This window comes from Herpailurus yagouaroundi, unplaced genomic scaffold (assembly GCF_014898765.1).
Source record: "Herpailurus yagouaroundi ecotype Mexico unplaced genomic scaffold, PumYag 162, whole genome shotgun sequence".
Classification (NCBI taxonomy): Eukaryota; Metazoa; Chordata; class Mammalia; order Carnivora; family Felidae; genus Herpailurus; species Herpailurus yagouaroundi.
In genome coordinates this window covers 70,990,824-71,011,796 of record NW_024412403.1, presented here as the reverse complement: position 1 = coordinate 71,011,796, position 20,973 = coordinate 70,990,824, and the positions used below count along the sequence as shown (strand labels likewise).

General features: G+C 52.3%; 1 protein-coding gene across 3 annotated transcripts in view; it reads left to right on the top strand.

Annotated features, from left to right (window-relative positions):
- The window catches only part of ITGB5 (integrin subunit beta 5), a 122,935-nt gene extending 102,544 nt beyond the window's left edge, over positions 1 to 20,391 (top strand). For 2 of the 3 annotated variants that reach the window (XM_040484772.1, XM_040484771.1), the window contains 5 exons: positions 8,611 to 8,833; positions 13,725 to 13,828; positions 17,308 to 17,427; positions 18,813 to 18,979; positions 19,641 to 20,391. In XM_040484772.1, the coding sequence (XP_040340706.1) occupies positions 8,611 to 8,833; positions 13,725 to 13,828; positions 17,308 to 17,427; positions 18,813 to 18,979; positions 19,641 to 19,736 (710 nt within the window). In that variant the 3' untranslated portion in view covers positions 19,737 to 20,391. Of the gene's footprint in view, positions 1 to 8,610; positions 8,834 to 13,724; positions 13,829 to 17,307; positions 17,428 to 18,609; positions 18,716 to 18,812; positions 18,980 to 19,640 lie in introns of all 3 variants that reach the window. The other variant, XR_005793323.1, reaches the window with a different exon arrangement.
- Positions 20,392 to 20,973: the final 582 nt, after the last annotated feature.

The window sequence follows — 20,973 nt, the reverse complement described above, 5'->3', positions numbered from 1 at the left end:
CCACTAATGAAATAATCCATGTAAAGGGCTTCGAACAATGCCTAGTCTGTTGTAAGTATTCCATGAAGTTTCTCTAGGTGAAGAGATTTTAAAAGTGGCTTGATGTCCCAGTGAAATTAAAAATCTCTTGGAGGCAGTACACCACACATTCTCTATTGCACATTACAAAGAATTTTCCCAATCCTGTACAGGGGACAAGGCAGTATCCCTCTTTCATTGACGAGAAAACCGGACCACTGCCCCGAGATAGCAGGTAGGTAGCTGAGATTGCACAGCAGCACCGCTGAAAAAGGATGTCCCCAAACTGAGCTTTTCTGAGGCATTTCAAGTAGAGTGACAAGGATAGGACAGAGGGAGCTGAGGTCCAGGCTTGGTGTGGGGCGAGGCAGCGCTATGCTTCTTTGTTGGGGAGCCGCCCTTGCAGAGCGAGTTCTCCAGTCAGTGACGGTCCTTGGCAGGAGAATGCTGTGTTTACAGCCTCAGAAAGCCTGTGGAGCAAAGGTACACTTGTCAAGAACGACATCTCTCTTGCCCCTGGAGGTTTATTTAGTTGTTGCTAAAGTGCCTGGAGCCAGGCTAAGATCCCAAATCTCCTTTCTGTACTTTTTCTAGAACCAAGTCAGTGTACAGAAGGGAAAGATAAGATACGGGAGGGGCACATTCCCATGGGACCAGGCTCAGAGACACCCTGAGGATAGCAGGCAGCACAGGCGGAGCAGGGCCTGTGAGGACACGAGGGCCTGTTATGTAACGCTAACCTGCTTGTCAGCAGCCAACCAGGAAGAGTACTTCCTATGAGGGATTTCCCCTTCCTGCCCAGGAGCCCCACACAGAGAGGCCATGCCCTTTGGAAGCCTGCATATGTGTTTGGCCACAGAGAGGCGGGCCCGTGTCTGGTTTTGTTCTCCTCGATTTGTGTTTGTGCCAGGACGTGTGCCAAGGGCCCTCTGCTGTGTGTCCACAGGCTCCAAACGGGGACTCCAGACACCCCCCCTGATGTTAAAGGAGGCAGAACAGTGGCCTCTGACCCCGGTTGCCCTGGTGCCCTGGCTTGGCAGCCCTCGGGGCCGCGAGTCTCACAGACAGGGGTGACTGGAGGCACGTAACGTTCTGAGTTGGCCTCCTGCTCTTTTTAAGCCAATTGTTGGAGAATTCAAGACCCGACTTTGGTGACACAGTAGCCACCCGAATGAGCAGGGATTTTCAGAACACGCCCCTTCTTTTTCTTTCCTCTTCACCACTTCCTATTTACAGGGCTGCCTCTTCTGAGAGGAGGGGAGACTGGGGAGCAGACGCAGAGCCCTGAGAGAAGGGGTGCAGGGTCTGTGAGGAGAGGAAACTAGGAAGGTGAGAGGAAGGGAACTGCTTGTGTGAGGGACTGACTGTGGGGAGAGGGAGGGAGGGAGGCAGGACCGTGAGAAAGAGGAGGGAAGCGCCCTTCCTGTCTCAGGAACTGGGCTTAGTCCTCCCTCCCCTCCTGGGCCTTCTGGGAGCTAGGACCGGACTTGGGACTCCTGGAGGGGCCTGAAGCCGCTGCTGAAGGAAGCCACAGTGTGTTCCGGAGCTGGATGGAAACTATTTGGGGACCAGCTGTGGAGAGTTGGCTTGTGCCCTAAGGGTCTGACGTCTGCCTGGTTGTGACCCCTTGCTCCTGTGCTGGGTGAGAATGGGGAGAAGAGAATCACTTCTCGGTTCTGCCCATCTCAGGTCTGCCCCACTGCCCTCAGGCATCTCCTCCGAGGTCACCCCATGGCCATCTGGGTCCTCTGCAGGCCCTGAGTCCAAGTCCAGCTTGGGGGTGAGGGGGAGCGGTGGCTTCCCTCCTAGACCGCTTATGTGCTGCCTGACATGCCTCAGGGAGCGTCCCCACAGGGCCTCGGGCGCCTTTGTGGTATCAGCCTTCCCACCGAGGCTCTGGAGGCCTCAGAACAGCTGCACGGTTTGCTCACTTCAGGCTGGACATGGATACATAACCTCATGGGAGATTTTAACCCCGGCGGCTTTTGACCCAACCTCGCAGAAAGTACTTCTCTTCCGATCCTCCAAGATCTACTCTGAGCTTCCTCAATAGTGAGGGAGCACTTACTATATGCCGAACACTGAGTGAGTGCTTTATTCAGGTTAAGTGATTAACTCCTACAGCAAACCAATGACGGGGGCATTTATATCAGCCCATTTAAAAAACAATGTTTTAAAAAAACATTTATTCATTTTTGAGAGACAGAGAGACATAGAGAGGGAAAGACAGAATCCAAAGCAGGCTCCAGGCTCCGAGCTGTCAGCACAGAGCCTGATGCGGGGCTTGAACTCACAGACTGCGAGATCATGACTCGAGCCAAAGTCGGATTAACCGACTGAGCCGCCCAGGTGTCCCGTATCAGCCCCATTTAAAAATGAAGAAACTGGGGCTCCTGGGTGGTTCAGTCGGTTGAGCGTCCGACTTCGGCTCAGGTCATGATCTCACAGCTCGTGAGTTGGAGCCCCGCGTCAGGCTCTGTGCTGACAGCTCGGAGCCTGGAGCCTGCTTCGGAGGCTGTGACCCCCTCTCTCTCTGCCCCTAACCCACTCGCATTGTGTGTCTGTCTCTCTCAAAAGTAAATAAACATTGGGGCGCCTGGGTGGCTCAGTTGGTTGAGCATCCAACTTCGGCTAAGGTCATGATCTCACAGTGTGTGAGTTCAAGCCCCGCATCAGGCTGTGTACTGACAGCTCAGAGCCTGGAGCCTGCTTCGGATTCTGTGTCTCATTCTCTCTCTGCCCCTCCCCTACTTGTGCTCTGTCTCTCTCTCTCTCTCTCAGAAATAAATAAATGTAAAAAAAAAAAAAGTAAATAAACATTAAAAAAAAAAAAATGAAGAAACCAAGATACAGATGGGTTAGACGTTAGTAACTGCTGGTAAGTGGCAGATTGAGGAGGCCAGCTCAGGCACTGTGATTCTGGAAGCCACGTATTCACCACGCACCACTGCCTCATTTTCCCAGTGTTTCCTTGTGTCCCCACCCCGTTCTCCACCACTCATGTTCCGTGGTAAACAGGCTGCTCTTCATCCTGGGCCTGTGCAAAAATCCCCCCCTCCCTTCTCTTTTCTGGTGGTCCCTGAGGGAAGTTGGAGGAGCCTGGGAGTCTGGCCCCTCCTGGTCGGCACTCTCCCAGCTCCTCAGGACCCCCTTGGATGTTTGCTTTCCACCTACTCCCACACCCTCCCCTCCTTTGAGCTGTGCACCTTGACTTTTCTCCCCTCCCTCCCCCCTTACTGACATCCTGGCCATCCCTGCATTCCTCAAAGACCTTGGGACCCACCTCATGCTCCCCCCTCCCCCTCAGGCCCCACCATCCCTGCATCTCCCTGAGACAGTTGTCCAACGCATCGGTCTCCAAGCGCCTTGTTGCTCAGCTCCAGTGGCGGTTCATAGCAATTCTAGCCCATTTCCTGGGCGCCCCCATGCACCAGATGCTGAGTGAGGGCTTTACCTGCAATAGCACCGTATTTCTTGACAACGTTTCTACAAGGAGGGCATTGTCCTCATTGACAGATGAGGAAACAGATCGTCAGACAGGTTTAGGGACTTGCCCATGGTGACATAGTGAATGGTGGAGGACATACGTGAACTTGGCTCCGTGCAGCCTCTCAGCCTCTCTCAACATGGCTGGAGCTGGAAACTTGCACATCGCTCTCTGGCCACAGTCCTCACCCCTCAGCGTGTCCCCTCTCTTTCTCTCTGCCTCTTTCTCTGCTGTAATCTCTTCTCTTTAGAGCGTGCCATTCCCTCCATCTCTCCGTTTCCTCCCAAACCATTTCTCTTCTGAATCTTTGTCTGCAGTCCGAAGAAGGCACAAATCTACCCCATCTTCAGAATATCCTGTCTGCCTTCCTCCCCATCTCTTCCCACACTTCCAGACCACTTGTGGGAGCTGCCTGCTTGCAGCCACCTCACTGCCCCCTGGATTCTGCCCTCACCCCTACCGATTGTGGCAAATCCACAGTAGCCACCTGGGATTTGCACTTCCTGATCTCTTTTTGTGCTTGCTCGGGCTTCCGATCATGTCTCTTTGGGCTTCCAAACCACTGGTTCTCCCCTGCTTGTCCCTGGCATCTCCTTCCCAGCCTACTTTAAGGGCTCCCCTCCCCCTAAATCGCCGATATTCTATTTTATAAAGGGAGGCATGGGGCCACGTCTTGGCCCACGGCCCACACAAGCACTGTTTTGCTGATGGAAAGCTGTTGAATTCTGTAGAGCTGAAATTCTGTATAAATAGACACATTTACAACTTCCTGTCCATTTAGCTATCAATCATTCTAACAAAGGTAGTACTATTAATAACTTGCACATGTAGCAAGTCACAGCTTACAAAGTGCTTTCGCATGCCTTTCAGTATCCCTACCTATGTGCAATGAAAATATTTTTATGTCTGCACGGTATTAAACAGGCATCATTAAATTCGACTTACTCTGCCGAGGTGTTGGGGGTAGCATTATAAAGGAGCTGTGTTTTGCCGAAGAGTCCTTGCTTAAGGCCCCCTGGGTGTTGTTAACCGGAATAATGTCCCCAGTTCCCCATTTAGTTTTACTGGTGATTGGTAGATTATTGATCCTTGGGACAGGGCCAAATGACCCTTGTTATTTTAATAACGTGTTCCTGCTAGGGCATTGGGAGAGACTAAGGGCTGACCACAAGATGTGGGGAACCTCCATGCATACAGGTTGAGGCCCAACTACAGGATCTGAGACATTTGGATCAGGGTAAAGTGTAACCATACTGACCCAGTTTTTGAAAGCCTGTATGGGTCATGCTTTCTAAAGGAGGCTTGAAAGCTTTAAACCAAGATGGCAAATGGTTGTATCTTCTGTGCCAGTCCCCCTAGTTGGTAGAACCTGCTTGGAGTACTGTGTTGAGGGGGATCCTGAGACCAAGCCAAGGCTCCCGTGATCAGATGGCGTGATGTGCCATAGACGGGGAGGAGGACATGAGAGCACAGGCCACATCTTTGCCGTAGCTGCTTCAAGCTGTCTTTGAGAGTGGAAGAACCACCGGACAAACTGGGGCCAGCAAGGGAGCCAGGGAGCCAGTGAGGGCAAGCCTTTGACAGGTCACTGCCATTTCACCAGGCCCGGAGGCTTCCCTGCTTTGACTTGCTGGGACTTGACTTTGGAGTTGTCAAATTTCTGAGGCCAAAAGCCACACGGATAAGGATTTCCCGATGTCCCACAGCCCCTCAGCACCCAGCTGCTTGCTCACCCCACTTAAGTGGGCAGGGGCTGTCCGTGCTCTGTCTACTTTATCTTACACATTGTTTCTTGTCATGTCCTCACTGCTCAGGTGTCGTGGGAGGCTTTCTGGAATGGCTCATGTCTCTGGTGGGGAGTCCTGTCCCTCTCCTGCCCTTGACCCCTAACTTTCTCTGCCTGAGCCCTAGATCTGGGACACACTCAACTCCTTTGACCTCTGGCTGGGTTTGGGGGCTCTTGGGCCTGTGTGGTGTCAGATGTATCCAACATAGCCAGGCTCGTTGCTGATCTGGCGTCATGGTGGAGAGCACAGAGCAGCAGGTACCTTCGCCGGCATTCTCAGCAAGCAGGTTCTGTCACTTCGATGCCCGGTCACCATGGGGAGCAAGTTCTTCCTTCAGCACACACACACTTCACCTGAAACCCAAGTCTTCAACCAAATGATATCCTGCCTCTTCTCCAGAATGTTGGCACGTTGGAATACGGTGCCAGGTTGTTATTGGCTAATGTTATGTTGCTGCCACACACAATTAGAGCAGGGAGAAAAACAGCACCCGCTGTCTCCAGCAAAGCAGTCCCTCTGACCCAGGTACCGTCGTGCTGCTTGTAAATACGGCACTGACCGTGCTTTATGGGAAGTGTGGCATACAAGCTGTGGGGGAGTGCCAGAGCTATGTTAGAAACCTTCCCCAGAAGTGCACTCATATCTGCAGCTCACTTGGAAATGCGTTTTGGAAACTGCACTGACCGGTGGAGGGGGTGGGGTGGATGTGCGATAGAGCAGCAGGTAACACGCTAACGGTGGAGTGTGGGTGGCAAGCATATGGATGTTCACTGTACAATCCTTTCAACTTGGCTGCAGGTTTGGAAACTTTCATAATAAAATGTTGGGGGGGCGGGGGGAAATTACCCTCGACAGTGACCCATTTTTAATTTGAAACAGGCTCTTGACCAGTGTGGCCCCTGAGGCTGGAGAGTGAAGGGGCTGTGCAGATTGGATCCATTTCATTCGGGAAGGCTTCCTGTGGGGGGTGGCTTCCTGCCTGCCAAGCCTTGAAACCTGCACTGTTCACAGACCGGGCTAGAGGAGGGGTCTGCAGCCACCCTCCCGTGGGAGCCGTGCACTCTGCTGCCAGTGCCCTCCAGCCCCCTGCCCCCACCTTGTGTACCCCTTGAGTAGGTGTGCTGCCCTCTCCTGTGCCTCACCTTCACATGCCAGCTCCTAGGCAGTTAGACTGCACCCAGCCTCCTGCTGGCTTTCCTCACCTTTCCCAGAGGGTTGCCATATGCTTCGGCACTGCCCGGGCAATGGGAGGGGGCTCTCGCCCGGCGCAGTATCTGCTGAGGCTCTGAGCCGCGGTGTAAAAGCAGAGAGGCTGTCTGGCCCCGGGAAGGTTGGGAGACTTGGTCGCTCCAGATGGCCTTCCTCCTGCCTGCAGATTCTAGGCACCGAGGAGCCGACAGAGCACGAGGCGGGGGGGGGGGGGGGGGGGGGGGGGGGCAGGAAGTAAGTGGCCAGTGAAGAAGCTCTCTGGACTTAGGTCCTGAACTAAATTGTGGGTCACATTCATTGGCGGTCTCACAGAAGGTGCTGGGATCTAGCTACTGGGATAACTGGCTCAGGTGTGGGAGTAAAATGCAAAGCCTCCACCTGTCTGATGCCCATCCCCCACTGCTGCGGTCTCCTGCTAGTATGTAACTGGCTGCACAATGATACAGATTCTTGGTTCTTTTTTGTAAATTTACTTTTAATGTTTGTTTATTTTTGAGAGAGAGAGAGAGAGAGAGACAGAGTGTGAGCAGGGGAGGGGCAGAGAGAGAGAGAGAGAGAGAGAGAGAGATACAGAATCTGAAGCAGGCTCCAGGCTCTGAGCTGTCAGCACAGAGCCCAACACGGGGCTCAAACCCACGAACTATGAGATCATGATCTGAGCCAAAGTAGGACACTTAACCTACTGAGCCACCCAGGCGCCCCAATTCTTGGTTCTTTTAGTCTTAGCCTTAGCAAAATGTCATCAGGAAGGAAAGCATGCTGTCATAATAGTTAGTGTAAGGGAAATTTTGTAAAGTTAAGTGCCGTAGCACTGCTTTCTGCCTCTGTTAGTGCAGAGGATCGAGAATCCGTTGTCAGGCTCTTGGCGCTCTTGGAAGATGGCGCTCTCCATGCTTTTTTTTCCCTGAGCGACACATTCGCTCACGCTGACACTTGTCCTCTGAGCCCAGTGAGCCTCTGCCCTTGACGCCTGCAAGGGGCATGCCCAGCCCCTCGCCCTCCTACAAAGGAGAGCAGGGCAACCTTCCACTGGTTGTCCACCTGGTTAGGGCCTATTCTGCTGTCTTTCCTCCAGAGAGGCAGTAGGTGCTGGGGTTCAGACTCCCTGGTGTGAGTCCTGACTCCACCACAGGCAGGTGATCTTCAACAAGCAGCTTCATCTCTGTGTCTCATCTGCGGCAACTGTGACGTGAGGGAGGGAACAGTCCCTGCCACATGGCCCCGTTGTAGAAACTGCTCAAGTTTATGCTGCAAAGCCTGATGTGTATATAGTGAGTGCTGTTCAATTAGCCACTGCTGACCTGACCTTGGCACCTGTGCCCGAATCATCCCACTCGGGGCTACGGCTCTGAGGCCGGAGCCAGAATTCAGCATCACTGCACGCCGTGGCTGTAATAAATTACCACAAAGTTAGTGGCCTTTAACAACATGGATTTATTCTCTTGAATTCTGGAGGTCTGGGCTAAAGTCACCGGGCTGACTGGGCCATACTCCCTCCGAGGCTCTTGGGAGGATCCGTGTCCTTGCCGTCTCCAGCTTCTAGAGCTGCATTCCTCACACTCTTTGGCTCTGTGGCCTCTTCCTCCATCTTCAAAGGCAGGAGCTAGCATCTTGCTTCTGTTGTCCCATCACCACTGTGGTCCAGTCTCCCTCTGTCTTCGTCCCCTAGGGACCCTTGTGATGGCATTGGGGCCCACCTGGAGAACCCAGGAGAACCTCCCATTTCAAAATCCTTCACCTAGTCATATCTGCAGGAGGTTAACATTTACTCTGGGGATTTGGAAGCGGACATATTTGGTGGCCATTCTTCACATGACAACCGAGACAGGAAGAAACTCTCTGGGGTCATGGTCCTGTGGTGTTACTTGGTCAAATTCTGGACCAACTTAGAGCACCGCCCCAGACCTAGCTGGGCCACACAAGCTGCCCGGCCCCCTGCTATGCAAGCATGTGGGCTCTAGGCCCTCTCTGTCTGCCCAAACAGAGTTGGAGGGCACAGTCAGTATCTTGTTGTATTGGCTCCCCATTGTCTTGGTGCAAGGCAGACGCTGGGTGGTTGGTTATGTGTTCATGCCGGCAGGCGCTGATGTGCTGTGTGTGTCCCTTTAGGCCACGGCGAGTGTCACTGTGGAGAATGCAAGTGCCACGCAGGTTACATTGGGGACAACTGTAACTGCTCAACAGACATCAGCACGTGCTTGGCCAAGGATGGCCAGATCTGCAGCGACCGTGGGCACTGTGTCTGTGGGCAGTGCCAGTGCACAGAGCCAGGAGCTTTTGGGGAGACGTGTGAGAAATGCCCGACTTGCCCAGATGCCTGCAGCACCAAGAGGTAATGGCACCCTCACTCCCGCTTCTCACCCCAGACCAGGCCCATCTTTCAGCCCGTCAGCCCTTGGAGCCGGCCCACCTCTTAGTCCCCATCTCCCGCATTTTCCACTGCCCAGCCTTTTCTGGGGAGCAAAACTCATACGAGCATTAACTAGACTTTAACTGTATATTAAAATAGTGTCTTTGAAACACTGGTTCCTTGGGGATTTTGTAAGAAAATAAAAACAGAACAACAACAAAAAAGACTGTTATTCTATTCCCCAACTTAGAAGTTACCAGATCACTGAATTAAATTCAACTGGTTTGGGTACCAAAATAGTGGCTTCTCAGAGCCTTTTGAGTGCTATTGAGTATTTCACAGGGGGATGTAGTATGCTTCTGTTTTTCAAACAAGTTGGATCCCCTCCCCGACATTAACATTTCCCAAATAATGTTTCACAGGACACCATATGGCAAATGTTGCTTGGAACAAAACATAATCAGAACGTGGATCGGATAGGAGGGCATTCGACCTAGATAAGGCATGCCAGAAACAAACCACAATGGCTTTTGAATTTTCTGCTCCATTTATACAGATAATAGAACGCTGGCCCTGCACTGCAGCTGAATGCAGAGATTGTCTGGACAGTGGGCACCGCGCCTCCACTGACTCAGCCACGGGGTCACGTTCTCCACGCTGACCTCCCCGCAGCTCTGCCCTTCCCCCTCTGCCAGAGTGCGAATGGGCGGGAATTAAAGGGATCCAGGAGCTATGCCATCAGGAAGGCATGAGTGACCGTTTCTCTTGAATTTTGCTAAAGGAACAGCTGTGTCATCGTCATCCACGCTAGGGGGCCCGGCGTGAGGGAAACAGGCACAGATAATCAGAAACAAATAATAGTACAGACGTCGTTCCTCTTGGGCTGGGGAACGCAACTGTGCAATTTTCTTTTGGCAGATTTCCCCTCCACATGTCTGGCTTGGGCTGATAAAGAAAGGAGTTCATGCTCTCCGAGCCTGCCTTGGCTGCTGGTCGGTCCTTGCTCAGAAATGTTCTGGGTGGCACAACCCCTACTTGGCTGTTTGCCTCAAATAATCCAGGCGTGGGTAATTGAAAGCTGGCTGTAGATGGAGAGACAAGATAGACAGGACCAGATTTTATTTTGTGTAATTGGAGAAGAGCCGGGAAAGGGAGGGAGAGGAAAAGCAGACCCACTTTAGACCTGCTAAGAGTGGAGAAATAACAGAAATCCAAATAGCAACGTCCCAGGGGAGGAGGGTAGGCTCCTGGATCTGGAGCCCAAGTAGCTGGGGCTGTGTGAGCGTGGAATCACAGCCATCACCCACGTTTTATGACGGAGCGGGACACGCTCCCCCAGCTCCTCTCGCGGAACTGTTTCGGGCTGTCCTTGGGACACACGAGGTTAGTGGAGGGAGGGGGGCAAGCTAGGACAACACACATGGAATCAATAAAAGTAGATCAAGCCCGCTTCTTCCATTCCCCTCGAGCAGCAAGGCAATGCAGTTTTGGCGTAGGTCAGTTAAAAGGCCCGACAACCTTAGCTTTAGGTCAAAAGGGCACAACAACCATAGCTTTAAATGTTTAAAGCATTCATTTCCGAGAAGAAACAGTATCTGATAATTTGTTATCCATTAAGCAATACTAAAGACACAAGGAGAGCAAAGAGATGCCATAAGGAAGCCTCACTATTCCTTTTTCATCTTTGGGCCACACTGATGCTCTCTGTTTCTTTCAAAGCCTAGTTGCAACTTCTTTTTTTTTTTTTTTTTTTTAAACAAATTCCCTTTGAAAGTGACTTATGTGATGTTTTTCTACTTGTTGGTTTGCCAAGAACCACCAGGTTTTGAATGCCTTGTCTTCCCCACCCTCCCCACTTGGGGTTTCAGAACAGCCAGTCTCCACTTTCTAGAACTAACCAAACATACCCTTCACCTTGGGTGAGTTCACACTCAGGCTCAGCTGATTTCAATTAACAGGCTCTCTGAGTAAAGTCTCTCTCAGCAACTTGTTTGTTTAAAAGGCCAGACTTATTTTAACACATGACTACAATATATCACAAGTTTCAACCCAGTATGTGGAGCACACAAGTTAGACTGATAAATCCACATGGATAATTAGGGAACGTTTCCTGGAAGTGGCCCTGTGGTTTAATGTGGTTTAATAACAACGGTTGCAGTTGGAAGGCTGGCGAATCCTCGCTGAGAGGAGGGTCAGCTTGGTGGTCACTTGCTGTGTGCTAATCCCAGAGGCCGGAGAAAGGGCCAGAGCTAAACCGCCCCTTCCTGGCCTGCAGCCAAGTCTCAGTTGTCTGCCTCTGGGACTCTGGCCTCAGGGGAAATGCAAACATTACCAACTTGTTTGTAACTCCAGAATGTTTCTATGGAGTGTTCCAGGAGAGTGGGATGTTATGGCCAAATCTGGGGTAGCTGCATTCCTTTTTTTTTTTTTCCTTGTTTATTTTGAGAGAGAGCGAGAGAGCGCAAGCCGGGGAGGGGCAGAGAGAGAGAGAGAGTCCCAAGTAGGCTCCAAGCTGTCAGTGCATGAGCCTGATGTGGGGCTGGATCTCATGAATCATGAGATCATGACCTGAGCCAAAATCAAAAGTCCAACGCTCAACTAACTGAGCCACCTAGGCACCCCTGAATTCCTTAGAAAGTCCTGCCTGCTTTCCTCCCCAACGTTCAGAAAGGGAAGTGAGGACTTGGGAGGGGCTTACCGAGAGGCAGGGCACTGGGTGCTGGAGCAGCGGCCACAGCGTCTCATGGCCCTGCTATCTCCCCTGGCCTCAAAGGGGGGGCGCCTGAAGTGCTCTCCAGCTCCCTTCCAGTTCTGCTGCTCCCCTGAAGTTTCTCCCCTGGAAATCTAGTAACTGGCCTCAATCTCAAGGAATTAAAAAAACAGATCAGGGACGCCTGGGTGGCGCAGTCGGTTAAGCGTCCGACTTCAGCCAGGTCACGATCTCGCGGTCCGTGAGTTCGAGCCCCGCGTCAGGCTCTGGGCTGATGGCTCAGAGCCTGGAGCCTGTTTCCGATTCTGTGTCTCCCTCTCTCTCTGCCCCTTCCCTGTTCATGCTCTGTCTCTCTCTGTCCCAAAAATAAATAAACGTTGAAAAAAAAAATTAAAAAAAAAAAAACAAAAAAACAAACAAACAAAAAAAACAGATGATGGTAATTCAGGCCGTGCATCGTGGTTGTACATCCCTCTACATTTTTGCCAGAGAGCTTTCCGGACATATAACCTCACTGGTCCCCATGGGCCTATGGGTGAGCAGAGTGGCCATCCCCCGGGTCACTGTGGCTCTGTGGTATCAGCACCTATGTCCCACAGATTCGGCCCTAACCCAGTCTCAAGGAAGCCCCTGCTTCTGGGGCAGCCACCCCCATCGCCACCGGGCACCATCACCCCACTAAGTCCCTGAGAATTCACTGTCAGCTGGTTGTCTTGCCCAGCCCGCTCCTCCCTGGGGTTCTGTTTGTGCTCCCCCATCCCACAGTCCCCCAGAGGGGTCAGGCCCCTCTCCCACCACCGCAGGCGTCACAGACCTTCTGTGAAAGCTTTGCTTCTCTGGCCCCACAGCCTCGGGATTCTGTTCTCACTGATGTAAAGTGAAGGTAGATGGGGACTGTCTGGAACTGGGTTTGACTATGGGAAGTAGAGTACTGATCCTTAATTGAGCATTTTACGTAAGCATTTTTACACAATATCTGACTTAAACTGTGCACCTGAGGTGGGAGGAGAAGGGGCTCAAAACGAGACTTTTTGGCTCCTAACCCAATTTCTCCAGAAGGCCCCTGTTGAAATGTGGCTTTCCTGGAAGGAGACTGCCACCCTGTAGCCTCTACCAGAGTCTAGTGTAGACCAACTCATAGAGGGTAGAACCCTCCAGGCAGGCTCCATCTGGGAGGGAGAAGGGCTCCAGGACAATGGTTCACAACCCTCACTGTATGAATCTGAATCCAGAAGCCCGGGCTCTGCCCCAGAGGTGTGGATCCCATTGGTGTGGTCAGGCCCTAGAGATGGTATTTTCTAGAAAGCCTCCTGTAGAGTCTAATATGTGGGAGGGTTAAGGGCCCTGGCAGTGATCCCCTAGTAGGAATCCTGGGAAATGGGGCAATTTGGCAGCATTAAGAACTGGCCAGGGGGGTGTGAGGACCCCTCTATGAGGCCAGGAACCCCATTTTTTTAATCACTCCAAAGTTTCCTGCTTGGAGCAGACTCTTCACAGGCATGTGATACAGCTGAGTGAAGATGGGTTTGGCTCCTGGTATCAGAAATTGAACGGTTTCTGGGGCACCAGTCAGTTAAGTGGATGACTCTTGATCTCAGCTCAGGTCTTGATCTCAGAATCATGAGTTCAAGACCCAGCGTGGAACCTACTTTTTTTTTTTTTTTTTTAATTTTTTTTTCAACGTTTATTTATTTTTGGGACAGAGAGAGACAGAGCATGAACGGGGGAGGGGCAGAGAGAGAGGGAGACACAGAATCGGAAACAGGTTCCAGGCTCCGAGCCATCACCCCAGAGCCTGACGCGGGGCTCGAACCCACAGACCGCGAGATCGTGACCTGGCTGAAGTCGGATGCTTAACCGACTGCGCCACCCAGGCGCCCCATGGAACCTACTTTTAAAAAACAATGGGAAAGTCTCTAACCTGCAACTTGATGTGTAGACCAGGCATGCCTCTAAACTCACATGTTTCTCCAAGAACCCTTGGGCAACCAGAGGCCAGCAGAAACACTGACTGAGGCCAAAAATCTGAAGATAGGGTGAAGTAGAACCTTCAAGGGCCCAGGCCCAGCAGAAGAGTGGGCAGTGCACCCCTGGGAGCTCAGTTACCTGTGGGGAACCACCGCACAGCATCTAACACCCTCATTTATTGCCTCTTTTCCAAAGAGACTGTGTTGAGTGCTTGCTACTTCACGTGGGGGACCCGGCCGACAACCAGACCTGCCAAAACCTGTGCAAGGATGAGGTGATCACGTGGGTGGACACCATCGGTGAGTGTGTCCAAGTGGCCCTGGGTAACTGTTCCCTTTTGTATTGTGGTAGACACCTCGAGGCTTCCTCCTCTGTGGAGACCATCGATTCTCAGGGCCACCTGGTAGGGAGCAGGGTGGTTCTAGTCTGGAGTTGAGAAGCATGACGTCAGTGTCCTGGATACTACTGTTGGGTCCCTGGGCTCTCTGGGGTGTAAGACTTCTTGTTCATAACTTTCTGCACCATCACTGGAGCCCATCTTAGTCACATCTCCCAGGTTCTCAGAGAAGTTGGTATATTAGTTAGGACAAGTCATGTTAGCTGCTAAAACAAATCCCAGGTCTCAGTGACTTAACTAAATATAAGTCACTCACTGCGAGTCCATTGAAGACCTTTTTGGTTGATAAGGCCTTGGTTGATAAGGTCATTCAGGAAACCAGGCTCCCTCTACCTGAAGGTTCTATTCTCCTCGAGGTCCCTGGAATCCTCTCCACTCAGTCAGCAAATGGGGAAGACAGTGAGGGATCACGTGAGATGCTGTTATCGGCCAGGCCTGGAAATGGTGCTCACGACTCCAACTCAGTTGTTTGGACACATTTAGATGTAAGGGTCGCTGGGAAATGTAGTCAAGTCGTGTGCCCAGGGGGCAGGGAAACCCTGTTTGATGAATGGCTGCCTAGTCTTTACCACATTGGCCTCAGCCTGGTGTGGCTCTCATAATGCTGCAAGGTATCAGAAGGGGCAGGGGTCTCGTGTGGCCTAGATTGCACAGTGATCCCAGCACTGGGATTGAGTGCTGTCCCAACTGTCCCCCCGGCAACAGGCATCTGTTTCTGCTGCTGTCGCTCACTCCTTGTTCTGTTATCTTTCGTGGCAGATCACCTTTTAGGGTTCTTCTCATTCTGACCTCTCCAGTTTGACTCCATCCATCCAACCCTTTGCTTTACCTCTGAACAAATGGCTAGAAGTCCATTCTGAGTGGGAACCCACAGGGTGGCTCAGACAGAGGTGCACAGACCTTTGCGTTTCACCCTTTCTGGGCTGCCTCCATCCCTTTACTAGTACAGCCATTTCTGTCCAGGCTGAGGAGTTTCTAAATGCAAATCACTTATCTTAGCCCCGTATGCACGTGACCGGCTTTGGAAGTGGTCTGGAGCACTATAATTACACCGAATCAAAGTGCCCCTATGTCAGAACCCTCATACAGTGTGGTGGTAGTGTAGATTTGTGCATCTACTTTGGAAAATGGTCTGGCAGTTCCCCGCAAATTAAACGGAGTTACCGCACAATTCAGTAACATCACTCCCGGGTATATACACAAGAGAACTGAAAACACGTTAACACAAAAACTTGTGCACAAATGTTCATAGCAGCGTTATTCATGAGAGTGAAAAATGAGAACCGACCCAAATGTACATGAACTGATGAATGGAAAAATAAAATGTGGTACATCCATACAGTGGAAAAAGGAATGGCGTCCTGATGCACACTGCAAGAGAGATGACTCTTGTAAGTACTATGCCATGTGTGAGAAGCCAGACAGAAAAGGATATATATCGTAGGATTCCATGTATGTGAAATGTCCAAAATACGCAAAAGCACAGAGACAGAAAATAGATTGGTGGTTGTCAGGGCTGGGGAGAGAAGAGAACTGGGGCTGAGCGCTAACAAAGATGGTGTCTGTTTGGGGTGACGGACATGTTCTGGAATTGGATGGAATAGTTACACAACATTGTAAATATACTAAAGCCACTGAATTATACATTTAAAATGGTGAGGCGGGGCGGGAGGGGAACAAGACTGTGTACCATGAAAGGGATTCTGCCTCTGAGGCTCCCTTGCTGGCAGCCTTGCCCTCTACCTTGACCTCAGCTGCTGCAGGCTCCCAGCCCCTGCCTTCTCTCTTGGTCCTGACTCACCCCCTCTGTAGACGTCCCTGGTTCTGACCGACCGCTGTGGCCACATGAGGCTCCCGAGTATGTTGAGTCTTGCATTCAGCCTGCACTTGTTCGTTGAGCATCTCCTGCGTGCCGGGGCTTGTGTTAGACCAGGGGAGCCGGTCGGGAGCCTACCGAGTCTTGTTTCGTGGCCATTTTCCTGCCACCGTGTCTGCTTGGTGCTTCAGGACTGGCTCACAGCAAGTTCTGCCCGCAGACCTGGGGCAGTGCTCGCCACTCCCCCGCCCCAACCGCCTGGGCGCACACAGTCGGAAGGAGATGCTGCCTTCCTGTGGCCCCCTGACTGAGGCCCTTGCTCTGAGCTGTTATGCACAGCTGCCTCTCCGTGTAATCCTCAGTGAGAAGCTTTCTGTTCAGATTCACTGTTTATCCTCCTTCCTTCCTTCTCTCCGCTTTCTTCATACACATACACTCACCCAGGCCAGGCTTATGGTTGGGGCCTAGGAGAAAAAGTCCCGGATTTCCCATCTGATAACCACACTAATTTGTCTGGTTCCAGGTTAAAACTCCTTTGAGCAGGGGCGCCTGGGTGGCTCAGTTGGCTGAGCCTCTGACTTCGGCTCAGGTCATGATCTCACAGTTCATGAGTTTGATGCAGAGCCCGCTTCGGATTCTCTGTCCCCCTCTCTCTCTGCCTCTCCCCTGCTCACACTCGCTCTGAAAACAAAACAAAACAGAACAAAAACAACCAAAAAAACCCTCCTTTGAGCAACAGGGTCACAAAGGCAAGATCTAAAAGCATTTCACGCCACAACATCAATCCACAATTCAGGACCAATTGGCCATTGCGGAACAATGTCCCCTTTGCTTTCCTCTTCCCTGCCCCTTTTTCCTCCTAGAGATCAGTCTAACCCTTCCCCAGAAAAGCCTTGGAGTGCAGGTGACATCTGGACAGGGGGTTATGAGTCCATCATGTTGGGTTAACGGCATGTGGGGACAGGTGGGCACTGCTCCCTAGAAGAGTGGAGCGGGTGGTCTGGGCTCGGCCCTGGCCTCGGGCGCTGGCCCGTGGCATCTGTGGGTGAGGCGCCACGGCGGGTGCCCAACTCTTGTCCAGACGTCCTCGTCATCCTTGGGTCCTTTTGGTTTTACACCCTACCAAAGAGCTGCTGATGCTTGGCCACTACAGCTGGCTCTCAGCCAAGTGGACTCAACTGTGAACTCTCAGGCCCCAAAGGGCATCGGAATGGCTCCTTCTTTTCTGTGTCCCTTTAATGTCCAGGGCACTTCCACTTACCAACCTCACCTCCAAGCATAATGCCTTCTTCCGTTTCACATCCCTCCCAGCAAACACTCTGGGGGGGCTCTTGCATTCCCCAGGGATTCCTCACCATTCAGGGGATTCGTGTTCCCAGAGCAATTCAGATTCCATGCTGGGCCCACGTTCTTCACGTGAGAAACCCGAACTCATTTGTGAAGGCCCAGCCTCCGCTTCATGCCTCCCTGCACCCCCTTTCCTAACTGAGGTGCTTGACTCCCCACCCTGTCCATCAGCACACTGGGTTGCTCCGAGAGGACACTTGTACCTGGTTTTCTTCCAGTGAAAGATGACCAAGAGGCTGCGCTTTGTTTCTACAAAACCGCCAAGGACTGTGTCATGATGTTCGCCTACACAGAGCTCCCCAGCGGGAGGGCCAACCTGACAGTCCTCAGGGAGCCAGGTGGGTGAGGGCCGGCTCTGCTCCCCCTGGGAGCTCAGCTTCTGATACCTTTCCCTGCTCTAGGCTTGTCGCCCTTCCGTCCTCACTGGCTTTCCAAACTCCAGAGAGACAAGGGTCACAATTCCTTATAAAGACTGGGATCTAAGGCCACCCATACCCAGTTCCTGGAGTTTGGAAGAAAGATGATGTACACCTGGGGACCCACTGCCGGGCAGAGCTCTGGAGGTCACGGCGTGGAGGCACGGGAGTTATAGTGTCTCATCTTGGAGGAGACGGAGCACAGGGGTAGAAGTGGCCATAGCACACATTTCACCTGCCCAGCTGATGCTGATGGCCGTGAGCAACTACAGGCTCTGCAGGGGGTGTGCGGCGGGGGGGGGGGGGGGGGGTGGACGGTCAAGGCTGGGCGGGCCATCTGGGTACACACACACACACACACACACACACAGCCCTGGAGGGGCACCTGCACTTGCCACCGTGAAGTCCAAGAAGGGCAGACGGGGCTCTGGGTTAAACTGCCACGCTCAGCTCCTGGGCCACTGAGGAGGCCAAGCCTTAGTGCAGACATTGATAATTCTGCCTCATGCTTTGGACCCTGGGACTAATGGCCTTTTGCTTTGGAGTAATTAGGGTTTCTAGTATGACCCCTTTTATGCTTCCCTGGAGGGGGACAGGGGCGAGGAGAAAAGGTTTTGCTCCCTTCAATTTACAGCCTTGCAAACTGTTTTTCCAAATTGAGCCAGACCACATAATACGCCTTCTCTGGGCCAGCGGCAGAGGAAGTGCTGTGGTACCAGCCCAAGATGCATGCCTGTAAGAATGAGGCTTTGTTTCCAAGCGCTGTCTTTGTGGTTCTTTGAAAATAAGCACATTCGCTCCAAAGGGCCACACTCTGGGGTTACAAACGTTGGCTGGCCTCCAGCCCAGCCCTTGTGGATACGGCTTCATGAAACCTCCTGCCTGCCCAGTCTGCCTCTGAAACCATTTACATGGAGGCTGAGACACATCCAGTCTGGAGAGCGGAGAATGGGCCAGGCCGGCACACGTACACTCATGTAAGGGGAGGTGCTGCTGAGCACACAGTGCACCATGGCGTCTGGGAGAAAGGGGTGCGGCCACCAAGGGTCTCTTCTACATGTGGCCTTGGAACAGTCACCATCCCTCTTTGACTCTTCCCCTTTGTGTGCATTGGAGAAAACTTCCAGCACCCCCAGGTCTCCCAAAAACAGCATGGGGATCTAAGAGAGAAGAGAGGGAAGGTGTTTGGTAGAAGGTGGAAGGAAGAGAGGTGCACCTGTCGTTCCAGATAGGCCTGACATTGTGGGGGAGGGGGTAGGGATGCTATCCTAGTGGCTTTGCTCATGGTTTCTCCTGGTCCCCTCCAGAGTGTGGAACTGCCCCCAACGCCACGACCATCCTCCTGGCCGTGGTTGGCAGTATCCTCCTGATTGGGATTGCGCTCCTGGCCATCTGGAAGCTGCTCGTCACCATCCATGACCGGAGAGAGTTTGCCAAGTTCCAGAGTGAGAGGTCCAGGGCCCGCTATGAAATGGTAAGCCAGTGGGGAGCCGGAAGTAAGAAAAAAAGTCAAGCTTAGAGATCTGGTTGAGGTCAGACAAGCTTTAAGGCCCACTAACATCTTTGGCATTGAAATCAAAGAGAGGTGGTGTGCACCCCATTCTAGAAGGTGAGAATTCACGGTCCAGAAGCACAGGGGGCTCTGTGTAGAGCCTCACACCAGACCTAGCTCAGGACTCTTCCAGGGAAGAGGCGCTTGGTGCAGCCTCAGAGAAAGAGTCTGGACAGTCCTAGAGCGACTGCAGACTCAGTAAATGAACTCAAGTTGTTAGAGTCTATGATAGCATCCATTTGTGCGAGTCTTGTCTCCCCAAGCAAATTGCATGTTCCTGAAGGACTGAGCAGCACAGGGAGCAGCACCCCTGAATCCCCACTTAGTTTCGTTAAAGTTGGAAGGAACTTCACAGACCATCTGGCCAAGCCCGTCTGAGAGAGAAAGAGGGAATCTTAGAGACAGGGAGGGTCCCTCCCAGGGCATGACAGGTGGAGGCAGGGATGGTCCTGCAGGATGGGCCTGCCACTGCCGGCGTGCTCCGCCTCCCGGGGGGACTGACTGAGGAAGGGCCTCTGACCCCGAGAGTGTGTGTTCAAATGAATGGACACACACGTGTCCTCTTGCCTTCTGTGTTCTGCAGGCTTCCAACCCTCTGTACAGAAAGCCCATCTCCACACACACTGTGGATTTCACCTTTAACAAGTTCAACAAACCCTACAATGGCACAGTGGACTGACAGCTCCTCCGAGGAGGGCCAGAGGGGGCTGACGATAAGTCGGAGACTGATACGCCCTGGACAGCTGCTCGACTGGATCACAGCTCCCTAGAGGGACAAGCAAAGACACCTTCCTGTGAGCCTGGGCCAGGAGCCCATTGCCTGCACGGGAAGGCAGCCAGAGTTCCACCTGGCTTCTGGGCCATAGCCACACCAGGCCGCCACCCCTCCAAGCCCAGGAAAGGCCTGGGACTTTGACACTCTCAGCTTTCCACACCACATCCAGCTTGCTGACTCGGGTGAGCTGCTGGGGGTCTAGATTGTCTCTCCCTTCCAGGAAGGCTGAGCCTCCAGCCTGGCCAGAGGAGAAGGATCTTGGGAGTATCAGAGTGTGCAAAACCAACACGCGCTCTGGCTTTTGTCGTGTTGATCATTTTTATACAAAATAAAAAGATCATGCATTTATGGTATAGCTCTGATTACTGCGAATTATCTGCCTGATGTCTGTCCTTGCACAGGGGTGTTGGTGATGGGATTATTGAGATGCCTGCTGAAGGCACATAGTTGCAGATGTCAGTTTTCCAATTCTGTCTGTGTTTGTTTAGTACTTTTGTAATGAAAGGGGAAAAGATTGGGATTGAAAGTAAAGATTAAACAAGACTTTGTGTTTGCCTGACACTCTCTGTCACGCGCGTATTCCTATCCTGACGTGGTTTTAAGTGGTGCCCCGGTGGGGGGTTGAAAAGGCTGTGTACTTCCTCCGGGGACCCAACAAGAGCCAATTCCCTATTCCAGACCAGGGCTCTTCAAACAGGGCCTCATGGGATGCCCGAGGGAGACCTAAGCCTATGCCTTTGGACCCTCCCAATTTTGGTTAAAAGGAAGACTTCCAAGCTAGAAATTGTGAAAACCACACTGGCCTGCCTCCCCTGTTTCAAGGTGCTGAGGCTGGAAATGGATTGTGCACGTAAAGAAAGGTCAAGATGTGATTTCCACAAATAGTCACTCTCTACACCTTATTAAGAACAGGAAGCATCTGGGTGGCTCAGTAGGTTGGGCGTCCGACTTCGGCTCAGGTCATGATCTCGCGGTGCGTGGGTTCAAGCCCTGCGTCGGGATCTGTGCTGACAGCTCAGAGCCTGGAGCCTGCTTGGATTTTGTGTCTCCCTCTCTCTCTGCCCCTCTCCTGCTCACGCTCTCTCTCAAAAATGAATAAATGTTAAAAGAAAAAAAAAGAACAGTGCCTTCCCTGCTCAAT